At 44.0% G+C, this 18135-nt stretch overlaps 1 protein-coding gene across 1 annotated transcript in view; it reads left to right on the plus strand.

The window, feature by feature from the left end:
* LOC112237383 (talin-2) overlaps positions 1–18135 on the plus strand; it is a 145572-nt gene that overhangs the window by 60490 nt on the left and 66947 nt on the right. The window contains exons 2-10 of the mRNA XM_042331122.1: positions 9455–9620; positions 9886–9983; positions 10562–10691; positions 10804–10956; positions 11871–12013; positions 12649–12776; positions 13143–13206; positions 13774–13878; positions 16423–16578. Coding sequence (XP_042187056.1) covers positions 9485–9620; positions 9886–9983; positions 10562–10691; positions 10804–10956; positions 11871–12013; positions 12649–12776; positions 13143–13206; positions 13774–13878; positions 16423–16578 — 1113 coding nt within the window. The 5' untranslated portion in view covers positions 9455–9484. The remainder of the gene's footprint in view (positions 1–9454; positions 9621–9885; positions 9984–10561; positions 10692–10803; positions 10957–11870; positions 12014–12648; positions 12777–13142; positions 13207–13773; positions 13879–16422; positions 16579–18135) is intronic.

An 18135-nucleotide genomic window follows, 5' to 3' on the forward strand; every position in this document is an offset into this window, starting at 1 on the left:
GTTGCTGTCCTTTCAAAGAGCTTTCACAACCTTCTTATGACTGCAGGGAAACAGTCTCTAAGCTGGTGGAACAGAAACATGAAAACCACAACTGTTCTCTGTCCCTGAAAAGCCCCTCACAAAGGATTTTACCAGACATGACTAGTAATCAGACTACATGTATGCAGAACTACATCATAAAACCCACAGTTGGCCTGTCATTTGATATCTACACCTGACATCATAGGGGACTCCCTATTCATGTTTCCCTGCGTTGTAGCTGGGTTTGATCATGTTCCTCCTTGTGCATAATGTGCTAAATGTTGTGGGTGGAGAGTTGTGTGGGTGAGTGACCTCCTGGTTCTGTATAGGGGTTTGGTCTGGGAGAGAATGTGTCATTCAGTATCTGCAGGGTATATCACTCACTGATCCAAGCTGACTGCCTTGCCTTTTTGATGTGGTTCTACTGCCTCCACTGACAGAGGAGAATCTACTTATTGTCAATCTGGGACAGTTGTGGTGTGGGTACATTGACTGTGTGTAGTTGTTCCCCCTCTCCTTTGTTTTGAAAATGTCAGGGCAAAGATTACTGCAAGCAGTTGGTGTAACTATGGCAACCCATGACTGAACGGACATGTTGGCGATGTGAGCTGTCAGTAGCCATCAGGTCGCAGGTAGGAGCGAGGGGACTAGGGGTAGATTCCAAGAATTTTGTTTTGGACTGGGAGAGGCTAAGCTAGTCCTAGATATGTGCCTGCAGGCAGGCAGCCTTGGCTACCTGGAGCGTCCAGAGACAGTGGGTTGAGAAGATGAGGGAGGCTGTAACCAATAAGTTGATAGATGAGGCTGGAGATGGCCTCTGTCATGCTCCTTCTCTAGTTACCCTCCAGCAGGTCTGTCTGGGGTCAGAGGCTCCTCTCCTCTCTGGGTGAAACCTTACATCTGTGTTTAATGCTGCTGCCTACTGACACAGACCTCCTGACCCCAACACACACACACACACACACACAATTCAGCGTCGCCCACTGTGTTTGTGTATTGGAGAGAATCCAGATGCGGTCCTAATGAGATACATGTGAAGTTGATAAATCACCAATTAAACCAGGCAGCAGGGACACACCACCTAACTTCTGCAACGGTGTGTGTCTTTTGATTGTACATAGTAGGTTTGCATGTGTGATACCCAGGCACTAAAACACTGGCATACTGTCTCTCTATCACACCTACAGCCCTGGTCCTCACACACCGACCACCCTTTGGTGTTTCTTAGGACTTAGGACTTCACCAGATGTTGCTCTCTGAGTAGTTTTTTTTTTTACCATGCCCTTCTCTCCAAACAAATCCATCTCACTTGCAGCAGGCTAATTTGAGTTCATCTGAGTTCATCATGGTTGAATGTAGAATTGGCCGTAGGGATTACATTTTTGCCAAATGGAACTTGATCAAATCTCAGGTAGATGTGATTATCTTTAACCTGAGGCCATGTGCTGTTGTAGAGTCAGCCTGACGGTCATAAGATGAGGCTATATTGTATTGGTGGACACATACACACAGTATTGTATTTGCACCACATTGATGTGTTCTGTCCGTGTATTGAATATCCATCCCAGTGGCCCTCCAGTATTGTAGTCTCCTATTGGATTGGAGACCATGTTACAGTAACCAGGCCTGGGGATTCCCAGCAGGACCAGGCTCTTTCATTGATCTATTAAATTACATGGTCTCTTTCTATATACTCTATCCTCCTTTCTCTCCCTATTTCTCGCTCTCCTCCTGTCTCTTTCTCTCTCGCTCTCTCCCTATTTCCATGCTCTAACCCTTTTCTCTTTCTCTGTCCATCCCTCTCTCTTCTCTATCCATCCCTCTCTCACTCCTGCAAAAGGAAGTGGTTCAGATTTCACCTTAGGTTGTTTTCCTTACAATGTTTTGTTGTTGACCTGAAGTATGCTTCCGCTACTAGTCTGCTTTCAGATACTATTCTGCTCTCCTTTATTAGACATTGAGATGTATGATAAAGGTGAATCAGGTGTGAGGCTGTGTGTGCACAAGAGGGTCTTTCTCCTCTCTCCATTAGACCGCTTGGCTGGAGGTGACCTTGGTACTGCTGAACAGGCAGAGGTGTTTGCCTTTGTACCTGTCTCTGCCTGCCTTGGGTGGCTGCAGCTTGTATTGACTGGTGTTAATCGAATGGATGTGGTCTGGAGGACAGGACAAATGACAGGTGGCTATAGAGGTGATGTCACAGTAGCAGGAAGTCAGACATGGATATGGGGTCATCTGGAAGCCAAGGGCTTAGCCTGCTCACAAATGACCATAAACACCACCCCATTTACTTGCCTACTGTGACCCTAATAATCTGAACATGATCATGAAAAGCTATGCCATTATTCTACCTTGTCATTTCACTGTACATTGTAGTTTCTATATCCCTTTCTCCCACAGTGGGTTTGCTTTTCAGTGTACTGGAAGGTGTTTCAAAACCCGACTAGATCTCAGCAAATCCTTCCTCGTCTGAGGGAGAGAATAGGAAGGGTGGCAGGCTGGTGTGGTAATCCATGTTTGATAGCAGGGCATCTTCTCGTTAGCCTGCAGTCATCTCATGCCAAGCATATTCTTATATTCTCATGAGAATTATTTGTATTTATTATTGCAATAATCAAGACCTACTTGTGTAAATGATGAGTGATGGTTTGGTTGTTACTAAGAACATTAATTGTCAGTTCTGTTTGATGCCAGCCATGTAATTTTTAAGGCTCCCTCTGGCAGACCAATAAAGAGAGAGATGGTTCAGTTTATTGCTAGTGAAGGAAAGAGCCAAATGGTTTTTCTCAAGGCTAGGAAGTGTTCACACCCTAACCTGACCTGTAAAATCCACCAGACTTCAATCAAATTGTATTTGTCACATGACTTTACCTTGAAATGCTTACTTACAAGCCCTTAACCAACAATGCCGTTTTAGGCTAAATATTTACTAAATAAACTAAAGTAAAAAATAAAAGGGCAACAATAAAATAACAATAACAAGGCTATATAGGGTAGAGGTCGACCGATTATGATTTTTCAACGCCGATACCGATTTATTGGGAGGACCAAAAAAAAGCCGATACTGATTAATCGGCCAATTGTTTTATATATCTTTTTATGTATGTATGTATGAATGAAATGTATGTATGTGTAATAATGACAATTACAACAATAGTTGATAGTGAATGAACACTTATTTTAACTTATTATAATACATCAATAAAATCAATTTAGTCTCAAATAAATAATGAAACATGTTCAATTTGTTTTAAATAATGCAAAAACAAAGTGTTGGAGAAGAAAGTAAAAGTGCAATATGTGCCATGTAAAAAAGCTAATGTTTCAGTTCCTTGCTCAGAACGTGAGAACATATGAAAGCTGGTGGTTCCTTTTAACATGAGTCTTCAATATTCCCAGGTAAAAGGTTTTAGGTTGTAGTTATTATAGGACTATTTCTCTCTATACCATTTGTATTTCATATACCTTTGACTATTGGATGTTCTAATAGATACTTTAGTATTGCCAGCCTAATCTCGGGAGTTGATAGGCTTGAAGTCATAAACTGCGCAATGCTTGAAGCACAGCGAAGAGCTGCTGGCAAATGCACGAAAGTGTTGTTTGAATGAATGCTTACGAGCCTGCTGCTGCCTACCACCGCTCAGACTGCTCTATCAAATCATAGACTTAATTATAATATAGTAACACACAGAAATACGAGCCTTAGGTCATTAATATGATCAAACACGTTAACTATCATTTCTAAAACAGAACATTTATTCCTTCAGTGAAATACGGAACCGTTCCGTATTTTATCTAACGGGTGGCATCCATAAGTCTAAATATTGCTGTTATTTTGCACAACCTTCAATGTTATGTCATAATTATGTTAAATTCTGGCAAATTAATTACGGTGTTTGTTAGGAAGAAATGGTCTTCACACAGTTCGCAACGAGCCAGGTGGCCCAAACTGCTGCATATACCCTGACTCTGCTTGCACAGAACGCAAGAGAAGTGATACCATTTCCCTTGTTAAAATAAATTAATGATAGCAGGCAATTTGAACTAAATATGCAGGTTTAAAAATGTATACTTGTATATTGATTTTAAGAAAGGTGTTCATGTTTATGGTTAGGTACACGTTGGTGCAAAGACAATGCTTTTTTTCGCGAATGCGCTTGTTAAATCACCCGTTTGGCGAAATAGGCTGTGATTCAATGACAAATTAACAGGCACCGCATCGATTATATGCAACGCAGGACAAGCTAGATAAACTAGTAATATCATCAACCATGTGTAGTTAACTAGTGATTATGTTAAGATTGGTTGTTTTTTATAAGATGCTAATGCTAGCTAGCACCTTACTTTGGCTCCTTGCTGCACTCACACAACAGGTAGTCAGCCTGCCACGCAGTCTCCTCGTGGAGTGCAATGTAATCGGTGTCAGAAAATGCGGCCATTCCGAGTAATCGGTCGACCTCTATTATAGGGGCTACCAGTACATGTAGGTAGGGGTAAGTAAAGTGACTATGCATAGATGATAAACAGCAAAAAGAAGAAAATGTGGCGGGGGTTAATGCAAATAGTCTGGATAGCCATTTGATTAGCTGTTTAGCAGTCTTATGGCTTGGGAGTACAAGCTGTTAAGAAGCCTTTTGGATCTAGACTTGGCGCTCTTGTACCGCTTGCCATGCGGTTGCAGAGAGAACAGTCTGACTAAGGTGGCTGGAGCCTTTGACAATTTTTAGGGCCTTCCTCTGACACCGCCTGGTATAGAGGTCCTGGATGGCAGAAAGCTTGGCCCCAGTGATGTATTGGGCCGTTTGCACTACCCTCTGTAGTGCCTTGCGGTCGGAGGCTGAACAGTTGCCATACCAGGCAGTGATGCATGCAGTCAGGATGCTCTCGATTGTGCAGCAGTAGAACCTTTTGAGGATCTGGGGACCCATGCTAAATCTTTTCAGTCTCCTGAGGGGGGAATCGGCTTTGTTGTGCCCTTTTCATGACTGTCTTGGTGTGCTTGGACCATGTTAGTTTGTTGGTGATGTGGACACCAATGAACTTGAAGCTCTCAACCTGCTCCACTGCAGCCCCATCGATGAGAATGGGGGACATGCTAGGTCCTCTTTTTCTTGTAGTCCACTATCATCTCCTTTGTCTTGATCATGTTGAGGGAGAGGTTGTTGTCCTGGCAATACATGGCCAGGTCTCTGACCTCCCTATAGGCTGTCTTGTTGTTGTTGGTGATCAGGCCTACCACTGTTGTACTATCAGCAAATTTAATGATGGTGTTGGAGTTGTGCCTGGCCGTGCAGTCATGAGTGAACAAGGGAGCACAGGAGGGTACTGAGCACGCACCCCTGAGGGGCCCCTGTATTGAGGATCAATGTGGCGGATGTGTTGTTAACTACCCTTACCATCTGGGGGCGGCCCGTCAGGAAGTACAGGATCCAGTTGCAGGGGGAGGTGTTTAGTCCCAGGATCTTTAGCTTATTGATGAGCTTTGAGGGCACTATGGTGTTGAACGCTGAGCTGTGGTCAATGAATAGCATTCTCACATAGCTGTTCCTTTTGTCCGGGTGGGAAAGATCTGTTGGTGCTTCATGCAAATTGGAGTGGGTATAGGGTTTCTGGGATAATGGTGTTGTGAGCCATGACCAGCCTTTCAAAGTACTTCATGGCTACAGACGTGAGTGCAATGGGTCAGTAGTCATTTAGGCAGGTTAACTTAGTGTTCTTGGGCACAGGAACTGGTGGTCTGCTTAAAACATTTTGTTATTACAGACTCGGACAGGGAGAGGTTGAAAATGTCAGTGAAGACACTTGCCAGTTGGTCCGTATTTTCCACCATAATTTGCAAATATATTCATTAAAAATCCTACAATGTGATTATCTGGATTTTTTTCTCTCATTTTGTCTGTCATAGTTGAAGTGTACCTATGATGAAAATTACAGGCCTCATCTTTTTAAGTGGGAGAACTTGCACAATTGGTGGCTGACTAAACTTTTTTGCCCCGCTGTATATACTGTTACTTCCGGCGCCGACAGAGATGGCCGCCTCGCTTCGCGTTCCTAGGAAACTATGCAGTTTTTTGTTTTTTTACGTGTTATTTCTTACACTAGTACCCCAGGTCATCTTAGGTTTCTTTACATACAGCCGACAAGAACTACTGAATATAAGATCAGCATCAACTCACCATCAGTACGACCAAGAATATGTTTTTCGCGACGCGGATCCTGTGTTCTGCCTTACAACCAGTGTAACCGAGTGGATCACATGCAGCGACCAAAAAAAAAAAAGAGACGACTCAGAAAAAGAGGGAAACGAAGCGGTCTTCTGGTCAGACTCCGGAGACGGGCACATCGTGCACCACTCCCTAGATTCTTCTTGCCAATGTCCAGTCTCTTGACAACAAGGTTGATGAAATCCGAGCAAGGGTAGCATTCCAGAGGGACATCAGAGACTGTAACGTTCTCTGCTTCACGGAAACATGGCTAACTGGAGAGACGCAATCCGTTCACCTGCGGTGCAGCCAGCGGGTTTCTCCACGCATCGCGCCGACAGAAACAAACATCTTTCTGGTAAGAAGAGGGGCGGGGGCGTATGTCTTATGGCCAACGTGACATGGTGTGATGAAAGAAACATACAGGAACTCAAATCCTTCTGTTCACCTGATTTAGAATTCCTCACAATCAAATGTAGACCGCATTATCTACCAAGAGAATTCTCTTCGATTATAATCACAGCCGTATATATCCCCCCCCAAGCAGACACATCGATGGCTCTGAACGAACTTTATTTAACTCTCTGCAAACTGGAAACGATTTATCCGGAGGCTGCATTCATTGTAGCTGGGGATTTTAACAAGGCTAATCTGAAAACAAGACTCCCTAAATTTTATCAGCATATCGATTGCGCAACCAGGGGTGGAAGCATCGTGAGGAAGGCGCAGCAGCGCCTCTTCAACCTCAGGAGGCTGAAGAAATTCGGCTTGTCACTAAAAGCACTCACAAACTTCTACAGATGCACAATCGAGAGCATCCTGGCGGGCTGTATCACCGCCTGGTATGGCAACTGCACCGCCCTCAACCGTAAGGCTCTCCAGAGGGTAGTGAGGTCTGCACAACGCATCACCGGGGGCAAACTACCTGCCCTCCAGGACACCTACACCACCCGATGCTACAGGAAGGCCATAAAGATCATCAAGGACATCAACCACCCGAGCCACTGCCTGTTCACCCCGCTGCCATCCAGAAGGCGAGGTCAGTACAGGTGCATCAAAGCTGGGACCGAGAGACTGAAAAACAGCTTCTATCTCAAGGCCATCAGACTGTTAAACAGCCACCACTAACATTGAGTGGCTACTGCCAACACACTGTCAATGACACTGACTCAACTCCAGCCACTTTAATCATGGGAAATGAAATGATGCAAATATATCACTAGCCACTTTAAACAATGCTACCTTATATAATGTTACTTACCCTACATTGTTCATCTCATATGCATACGTTGATACTGTACTCTATATCATCGACTGCATCCTTATGTAATACATGTATCACTAGCCACTTTAACTATGCCACTTGGTTTACATACTTATCTCATATGTATATACTGTACTCGATATCATCTACTGTATCTTGCCTATGCTGCTCTGTACCATCACTCATTCATATATCCTTATGTACATATTCTTTATCCCCTTACACTGTGTATGACAGTAGTTTTTTTTGGAATTGTTAGTTAGATTACTTGCTCGTTATTACTGCATTGTCGGAACTAGAAGCACAAGCATTTCGCTACACTCGCATTAACATCTGCTAACCATGTGTATGTGACAAATAAAATTTGATTTGATTTATTTCATACCGTCTATTGCGTCTGTGCCGCATAGCCATCGCTCATCCATATATTTACATGTACATATTCTTATTCCATCCCTTTACATTTGTGTGTATAAGGTAGTCGTTGTGAATTTGTTAGATTACTTGTTAGATATTACTGCACTGTCGGAACTAGAAGCACAAGCATTTTGCTACGCTTGCATTAACATTGCTAACCATGTGTGTGACAAATAAAATTAGATTTGTATTGTTTTATTTGCCAGTTAGGCTCTATACCCCTTGTAAAGCGGTTTAATGTGCTTAATTTTAAAAACTTATTTATCCACTTTAGTTGTGATACAAACCTTATAGGCCTCAAAACATATAGGCCTATGGGCTAGGCTAAATGGGGTGTGCGACTTATTATTTTTTTAAGTAGCCAAAAAATGCATTGTTTCTTGCCTTATGCTGGGCATCATTCACAAATGATAATATATAATTCACAAGCTAATGTTGTCATCCATCAGACTGTTCTTGACTTAATCTTGTCTTTACATATACTAAATAACATATGTATGAAATTTGTATGGATTTAGAATGGACCATTATCATGCACCCGTCTCGAAACGGGCAGGGGAAAATACCTGTCACCTATGCCCTTAAATAGCTAATGTTCATTTTTTAAATGCCAGCCAGGTAGGCTATACTCCTGTTGTAAAGAGAAGCAATGTGCTTAATATTAGGAAGGTTGAGAAATAAATATAGTAGGCCTAGCCTACAGAAAGCTGATTGGATCCTCTTTTTAATAGAGGGCACCACTGTTTTCTCATGCAATTGCATAGCCTATAGAAATGTTGCTCAACATGAGCTCATGAAGTGTTTGATTTGATTTTCAATCACATTTGCATTGTCAGAGTGATTAGAAGGACAGTAGAGTGCAGAGTACTAGGCAGTTAGCAAGTTAGGTAAGCTACTAATACCATCAGCAGCATCAGAGCTTGGAGAAGCCTAATTACCATGACTAAACGGTCATGTGGAATTTGACTGCCTTCATGACTCGTGACCACCGGTGTGGCGGTGAATCAAATTTGATTGGTCACAAACACATTTTTAGCAGATGTTATTGCTGGTGTAGTGAAATTGTTGTAGGTATATATCTAGGTAAATAGGCTGTTGATTAGACTTGAACCCTCTGCGTGTGTACCAACCAGGTGCAGTTATTTCTCCTTGTCAGAGTAATATGCAGGATATGTTCTCTGTCGTCTCCGAGTGGCACATGGCTAATTTCTGTCTGTCTGGGTTACAGATAAATAGATTTTCAGGTTGTTTGAGTGTCTGCCCGCTCAGTGAGACAGACAGATGGCAGTGTTCTTCTCATGTTGTTTATATCCAGATACAGACATGACTTCAGTTTTGACCCACTTCGTTTTCCCCAGACAACAGATGGACTGTATTTGAGAACTTGTGAATTTGTCATTGGCTCTAACTCACCAGAATGAGTTCTGTGAAATATTACTAATGTGGTGCGATCACGTCTGTGTCTTGGCTTCATGGAAAATAACTAAGTAGTTGTATTTCCTTTGTTCTCATCCACATCTTATACTGATCTCACACTCCATTCTCCCAGGTGTAGACATACCCCACACCACCTGCCAAGATGGTGGCCCTGTCCCTGAAGATCTGCGTCTGCCAGTGCAACCTGGTGAAGACCATGCAGTTTGAGCCGTCCACGGCCGTCTACGACGCCTGCAGAATCATCAGAGAGAGGGTTCCCGAAGCCCAGACTGGACAAGGTACACTCACAAGACACAGACATACAAGCGACTGAGGCCACGTTCAAATTCCTTTATAGACCATCCTTCCTTAACAGGTGAAAGCAAGGGCACCACGTGGCTTTCATCTGTACAGTCATGTCTTAGCACTCATTCCTTCAAGGAAGGGAGGATGCACTTCGGAAGAATTAGAATGGTACCTGCTTCTCGACACTAGAAACAAGGGCTTAGAAATGCATCATTCATCCTATTGCTAATGGTAACTTGTATTCCTATTGTCTTCCAGCCTCAGACTACGGTCTGTTCCTTTCTGATGAGGACCTCAGGAAAGGCATCTGGCTGGAGTCAGGAAGAACTCTGGATTATTACATGCTGCGGAATGGGGTAAAAACCTACCTAAAGCATACCTTCTGTAACCCTTAGTAATCTGACCAGTCCTCTACTGTAGCGAAGGTTCTTTGTAGTTGTTGCCATGGAGAAAGTATTTAAAGTATGAGAATCACATACTGTAACACACACACACACTGACACTATTCTTGATTGACGTTGGTCCTCAAAGATCGCACACACAAAACGTGTTCATTGGATGTGTTTTCCATTGGTATTTCCTCTCTAGACGAGTGCTGTGTGTTTAAAGCAGGGTGAAGTACCAGACCTGTTGGAATGACAGAGTATGTAGTTCAGAGGAAAATCTTTTTCATATTGCTGTGTGTTTAAAGCAGGGTGAAGTACCAGACCTGTTGGAATGACAGAGTATGTAGTTCAGAGGAAAACCTTTTTCATATTGCTGTGTGCGAGAAATTAGAGAGTTGTGTGGAAGGAATAGGCAACCGTTAAATTAGATTTTCTGCCCTCCGTTCATCCCTCTCGCCTTCGACTGGCTAAATGTTTGATCACTCGCTCTACTTTTTGCCACATTCACAGTTTATATTTTGCTCTCCCTCCCTCTCCCTCCTTCTCAGGATATCATTGAATACAAGAAGAAACAGAGGCCATTGAAGATCAAGATGCTGGATGGAGCTGTGAAAACCATCATGGTGGACGACTCCAAAACAGTGGGAGAGCTGCTAGTGACGATATGCAGTAGAATAGGTGAGTGGTCCATTATTTGTAAAAACACATGGATTACATGATTTATTTAAACACCTGTCATAGGAGAGCCAGTGGTTTGAGGTTGTCTGAAAGCTTTCCCCTGTGATTTCAGGAATCACCAACTACGAGGAGTACTCTCTGATCCAGGAGGTAATGGAGGAGAAGAAGGAGGATGGGACGGGCACCCTGAAGAAAGACAGGACTCTGCTCCGAGACGAGAGGAAGATGGAGAAACTCAAAGCCAAGCTTCACACAGACGATGACTGTGAGTTTAGGCCAACTTCACTTATCATTTTTAACTCCTTGTGAACTATAGGGCCTTAGTTGAGGCCAAACATCTCTAGCAGACGCTCTTATCCAGAGCAATTGGGGTGAAGTGCCTTGCTCAAGGGCACATGAACAGAATGTTCACCTTGTCAGCTTGGGGATTCAAACCATTGACCTTTCGGTTACTGTCCAACGCTCTTAACCACGAGGCTACCTGCCATCTCTACAAATTGCCACTAGTTCTGGGAACATGTTGATACTTAAGCCAATTTAATTTCCCTTATGGTCATTTTTTTATAATTCAACCGATCATATGAGCCAAATATGTTTTGAATAAAGTTCGCAGTAACAGGATTATTTAGTTAGCTAAATTGCATCTGCTATCCTTGAAGGTATTGCTCTGTCTGTTCTGAAAATAGATTTTTTTACATCTGCGTGTTTCATATTCATTATTTTTTTTCATTATTTGCCGGTTATTGATTTGACTGACATTTTTGTTTAAGGTATTATTTTAATAGTGATTTGAGTTGGATTCTGTTATCGCACATCAAATTGTATTGTCCTCCTTTTTTCCTGAGCGTTAGTGTCCATTTCTCATGTGCTGTAGGCAATGGACGTCTGTCTTTGACTGAACACTTCACAGCAGGCCTACAGGCCATGGACAGGGCAGCTCCTCTCCAGCCTCTAGTTATTGGCACATCCATCAAACTGATGGGCAGCTTTACACCACTATTGACATTATCACTACCCCCCTTCAGGGGAACACTGACGCCAACATGGATTTTGGTTTTATAAAATATTGAGTCAACCCATGGGTTGACTATAATGGAGAGAATTATGGTTAGATTTTTAAGTTTATTGAGAAGGTCAGAATCTGCATTTACGAGTTAATATCAATGTTTGTGTGTTTAGTGAACTGGCTTGACCACAGCAGAACGTTCCGTGAGCAGGGGGTGGAGGAGACCGAAACTCTTCTGCTCAGGAGGAAGTTCTTCTACTCAGACCAGAACGTGGACTCACGAGACCCGGTCCAGCTCAACCTGCTCTATGTCCAGGTCTGACCCTCACCGCGGTCTCTCCTCTCCTTCTGCTTTTAAAACGTCTCTGTCCTTTCCACTTCCCTCTCTCCTACTCTTTCTTACTCTCTCTTTTCATCCTTCCCTCCTCAATAACTATCTTTCACTCTCTCCCGCCCCTCTCTTTCCCTCTTTCCTCTCCCATGCCTTCTCCTCTGTTGTACTTGCCCTGCATAGTAGTCAGCAATTAAGCTCTTCACCAGAAACATGCTGTAAAGGATGAATGTTGATGGATAGAGAACATCTGTTATTCAATTTTTTGTTTCCTTTTATAATAATAATTGAACACACACACACACTGGTGCTTCACACTCTGGTCTCTCATTATCACCACCACAATGATTACTGCCTCAAGGTTTGTGTGTACGCATGTATATTTTCCTGCATTTCTAAATCATTTGTCAGTGCATTTGCGATGTATTGTATTTTGATGTTTGCAGCTGGCATATTGAATTTGTGTCATTGTCAAGTCATGGTGGGACTGGGACCCTATTCCCGTGTCTACTGACAGTGTCCTCTTCTGTGTGACATTTGGTCCCAGGGGTCCTGCCTAGTCTTCTTTTTTCTCTTATGACGGTGATTATATTAAATGTGTGTGTGTTTCTCTCTCCCAGGCACGAGATGACATCCTAAATGGTTCTCACCCTGTGTCCTTCGACAAGGCCTGTGAGTTTGCAGGGATTCAGGCTCAGATCCAGTTTGGACCGCACATAGAACACAAACACAAGCCTGGATTCCTAGAGTAAGCTTCACTTCCTTCTGAAGACTACTTTAACGTTACATAAGGCGAAGGGAATGTGGGATACCTAGTTAGTTGTACAACTGAATGCATTCAACTGAAATGTGTCTTCTGCCTTCAACCCAACCCCTCTGAATCAGGGGAAGGATGATGATGAACATGGTGATGATGATTTTTATCATGAAGGTGATGCTATTCAATACAATGAAGAAATATTACTGGAAGGAATGTATTACTTCAGGGTACTGATTTGTTTTCATAATACAAATCCTCACCATATTAAATGGGGTTTTGTTGTTTTAAACCAGCAGACTTTTCATGGTTTTATGTATAAACTCTCAACCTGTACCTACCTATAATCTATTTTAGCCTCAAGGAGTTTCTACCTAAAGAATATATCAAGCAGCGAGGGAATGAAAAGAAAATCTTTCAGGTTGGTCCAGTTTGTTTATGAATCTTATAGAAGTAGATATTGGGGCGGCAGGTAGCCTAGTGGTTAGAGCTTTGGGCCAGTAACCAAAAGGTTGCTAGATCGAATCTGTCGTTCTGCCCCTGAACAAGGAAGTTCACCCACTGTTCTTAGGCCGTCATTATAAATAAGAATTTGTTCTTAACTGACTTGCCTAGTTAAATAAAGGTTAAATAAATAAAAATATATTGCCATTTTATCTTCAATTAATTGGCTTGTTTCTGAATTAATTATTTATAACTTTTGGTTCCTATTCTGTCAATTTCTTAGTACCATACAACTGCTGATAGTCTAAATAAAAGTAGAACCCTGCTGGTTCAAGCACTGAATGCTGATTGGCTGAAAGTCATGGTATATGAGACCGTATACCGCAGGTATACGTTTGTAGCCAGTTTATAATGGCAATAAGGCACCTCTGGGTATATGGCTAATATACCACGGCTAAGGGCTGTTCTTATGCACGACACAACGCAGAGCACCCCATCGTGCCTTACTGCTTTAATATATTCTATTCTATTTTCAAACTCACAGGACCACAAGAACTGTGGTGAGATGACAGAGATAGAAGCTAAAGTAAAGTACGTGAAGCTAGCCAGGTCCCTAAGGACATACGGAGTGTCTTTCTTCCTGGTGAAGGTAAGATTGTGTGTGTGTGTGAAGCACTAGCAGGTGCAGAAATGAGTGGGTTACTGCTGAATATCAGTAGCTTTTCATGTTGTTGCCACACCAAGGCCTCGTTCCACTCTTTCATATCAGAGGAATGTCTTCTCTTTGGAGTGGACAGAATCCAATCCCACCTGAGCATTAGGTTTAAGACCAACCAGATGACTGAAATATGCTCATCTGGCTTCTCCCAAACTACACGTTTCCTAGCCTGGTCCCTGATCTATTTATGCAGTCTTGCCAGCAACAAGCATAGGAGTTGGCTAGTACTGTACAAAAAGATCTAGTACCAGGCTAGAAAACTGACCGCATCATTATTCAGACTCCAGAGTCACACTTTCCTAGTTAAGAAATGGCAGAGCAACACAAGGCAGTGTGGTAATGATTTGAATGAATTAGGCTGAGGAAATATTGCACGTTTTGGCACACCCATTAATCTTATGTAGATGTGAGCTAAACAGAAGTGTTAGACACATTTCTGACAAATTCTTCATATCTGGATACAGACGTTTGAGTAGGAGTTAAAGCAATACATAGAAGTGATGAACAATAAACCTTTTGATTCAAACACATCCCACAGTGGTTTATGAGAAGGTAATATAAAGACAAAAGTCATAGTTGATGGATTTAAATGGCTCTGGTTAAGCTGGTAGAACTGTAGCAAAGCAGTGAACACTAACTTACTCCCATCATCATCACCTCTGTGAGGTTCATTGTGTTCCTGGAAAGTGACCATGTGCCTGCAGCCTGTGCACTGGAGTGTGGCATAATGATTACTTCCCTGTGAGCAGGGAGAGAGCGCGAGGGAGGGAGACAGAGAGCAAGCACCTGGAGGGTTAACTAGTGGTTTCTGGCTGCACCTCTGCCAGGCAGGGTCTGTCCTTTTACTGCAGCCCACACAGGGAGATAGGAGGGGCCAGTTTGTTTGGTCCTCCCCCGCCCGTCAACCCTCCAGCTCCCCTGGTCCCCCCCCAGCACCCCCACCCCTCCAGCTCCCCTGGTCCCCCGCCCGTCATGCCTCCAGCTCCCCTGGTCCCCCTACCCCAGCTCCCTGGTCCCCTCGCCCGTAACCCCTCCAGCTCCCCTGGTCCCCCTGCCCCCCCGTCCCCTCCAGCTCCCGCCTGATCCCCCCCCTCCCCCCTGTCCCCCCCGTCCAGCTCCCCTGGTCCCCTGCCCCCGTCACCCTCCAGCTCCCCTGGTCCCCCGCACCTCACCCCCCCAGCTCCCAGCTCCCCTGGTCCCCCCGCCCATCACCCCTCCAGCCCGTCATCACCTCCAGCTCCCCTGGTCCCCCGCCCGTCACCCTCCAGCTCCCCTGGTCCCCCACGCCCCCGCACCCCTCCAGCTCCCCTGGTCCCCCCCGCCCCTCTCCTCCAGCTCCCTGGTCTCCCCTCCAGCTCCCCTGGTCTCCCCTCCAGCTCCCCTGGTCTCCCCTCCAGCTCCCCTGGTCTCCCCTCCCCCTCCAGCTCCCCTGGTCTCCCCTCCAGCTCCCCTGGTCTCCCCTCCAGCTCCCTGGTCTCCCCTCCAGCTCCCCTGGTCACCCCTCCAGCTCCCCTGGTCTCCCCTCCAGCTCCCCTGGTCCCCCTCCAGCCCCTCTCCCCTCCAGCTCCCCTGGTCACCCCTCCAGCTCCCCTGGTCTCCCCCGCCCCTCTCCCCTCCAGCTCCCCTGATCCCCCGCCCCTCACCCCTCCAGTTCCTCTGGCTCCCCGCCCCTCACTCCTCCAGAGCCCATAGAGACCCAATCCACCAGCAAGGCAGTGTTGAGCAACTCTTAAACACTCCTCACCTCTGTCCTTGTGTCACTCCCAATCAACTCTCCTCTCTCCCTCTGATCAGTCAGAAAAGCCACATGAGATAGAGGGAGAAGGACGCCATTTCTATTTTAGGAAAGTGTGAGTGAAAGGCAGTCCATGATTCTTGATGGATTAGACATAGTCCTTAATATCTTAACCGTTCATGTGAATATTAAGTTTTATGAGGTTTTGGATGCTTATTTCACTCTGTTCTCTAATGACACTTTGTTGCTTTTTATTTTCCATTGTTTTCTATTGACTGTTTGTTTGTATTAGAAGATTAATAGTATGAATATGTTGTGTATTTTCCACTGTTCTCTGAGTGTTAGTTGTTGCTTATTCTCCCATTGTTCTCCAATAGGCTTTTGTTGCTTATTCTTCATCATTCTCCAATAAGGTTTTGTTGCTTATTCGTCATCATTCTCCAATAGGCTTTTGTTGCTTATTCGTCATCATTCTCCAATAGGCTTTTGTTGCTTATTCGTCATCATTCTCCAATAGGCTTTTGTTGCTTATTCTTCATCATTCTCCAATAGGCTTTTGTTGCTTATTCGTCATCATTCTCCAATAGGCTTTTGTTGCTTATTCTTCATCATTCTCCAATAGGCTTTTGTTGCTTATTCTTCATCATTCTCCAATAGGCTTTTGTTGCTTATTCTTCATCATTCTCCAATAGGCTTTTGTTGCTTAATATTTCCCATTGTTCTGTCACACTGTTTTATAGGAGAAGATGAAGAGTAAGAATAAGCTGGTCCCCAGGCTGTTGGGGATAACCAAAGAGTCAGTGATGAGGGTGGAGGAGAAGACCAAAGACGTGGTGCAGGAGTGGCCCCTCACCACTGTAAAGAGATGGGCCGCCTCGCCCAAGAGCTTCACCCTGGTGAGAGCCCCAGTGTGTGTGTGTGTGTGTGTGTCTGTCTGGTAAGACTCCCTTCCTCAGTGCTGCCGCCTCCACTTCCTATAGTCCACTAGAAGACTGACAGGGTCCACAGAGACCTCTTGTATATTATACACACAAACACCAGTCCATTATCTGCCCTCTAACATGTATGTCCGTTGTGCTGTATTTCTTAGGTAGATTACACATAGATAGACTCTCAGTAAATGAAATGTTCATCTGAATGTTTCTCTTCTCATAAACAATTAGTGTGAAGACTCTTCTCGTCACTCATTCAATTGTTCAACTTAATATATTGAACAAACCCCCTTTGTCTTGCCTGACTGCCCTTTGTGACTTTACTAAGAGTCAGTGACTAAAGAAATGCCTAATCTAGAATATCTCTTTTTGTAGACATGCCGTATTTACCAACACTCAATTGAATTAATCCTCTCTGTGTTGGTACAGTTCAGGAATATTCCCTCTGTGTCCCAAGTAGCCCCATATTCCCTTTAAAATGCACTACTTTTGACCGGACGGAATATGGTGCCATCTGGCATGCAGCCCCTGTACCTTCAACCAATCATGCGTATTCCTTTGTGGGGATCCTTTCATCCATTTTCAAACCCCTGTTGGCAGGGTCAGATCAGTTTCATATTCTAAAAGATGATGTCCAGAAATAGGACTAAGGAATATAGAATGATATTCTATGGAATGTCTCCTGATATTTAACGTCCGAAGTGATTTTCTTCTTTCCCCACACAGATTCTTCCATGTGAAGTGTGCCTTTATATGACAATAACTCTAATTGGTTTAATCTGACAGTGGCTACAGCCTGCTAGCAGTTTGATGTCTAGGCTCCAGCAGCTCAATGTCTGGCGTCTGTTATAAATAACTTATTCCATACGTTCACATGAATCCCCACACACTGAGCCAAGTCCTCTATGTAAACTCATTCCATATGTTCACATGAATCCCCACACACTGAGCCAAGTCCTCTATGTAAACTCATTCCATACGTTCACATGAATCCCCACACACTGAGCCAAGTCCTCTTTGTAAACTCATTCCATATGTTCACATGAATCCCCACACACTGAGCCAAGTCCTCTATGTAAACTCATTCCATACGTTCACATGAATCCCCACACACTGAGCCAAGTCCTCTTTGTAAACTCATTCCATACGTTCACATGAATCCCCACACACTGAGCCAAGTCCTCTATGTAAACTCATTCCATACGTTCACATGAATCCCCACACACTGAGCCAAGTCCTCTATGTAAACTCATTCCATACGTTCACATGAATCCCCACACACTGAGCCAAGTCCTCTATGTAAACTCATTCCATCATTCCACGTTCACATGAATCCCCACACACTGAGCCAAGTCCTCTATGTAAACTCATTCCATACGTTCACATGAATCCCCACACACTGAGCCAAGTCCTCTATGTAAACTCATTCCATACGTTCACATGAATCCCCACACACTGAGCCAAGTCCTCTATGTAAACTCATTCCATACGTTCACATGAATCCCCACACACTGAGCCAAG

Source organism: Oncorhynchus tshawytscha, linkage group LG12 (assembly GCF_018296145.1).
Source record: "Oncorhynchus tshawytscha isolate Ot180627B linkage group LG12, Otsh_v2.0, whole genome shotgun sequence".
Classification (NCBI taxonomy): Eukaryota; Metazoa; Chordata; class Actinopteri; order Salmoniformes; family Salmonidae; genus Oncorhynchus; species Oncorhynchus tshawytscha.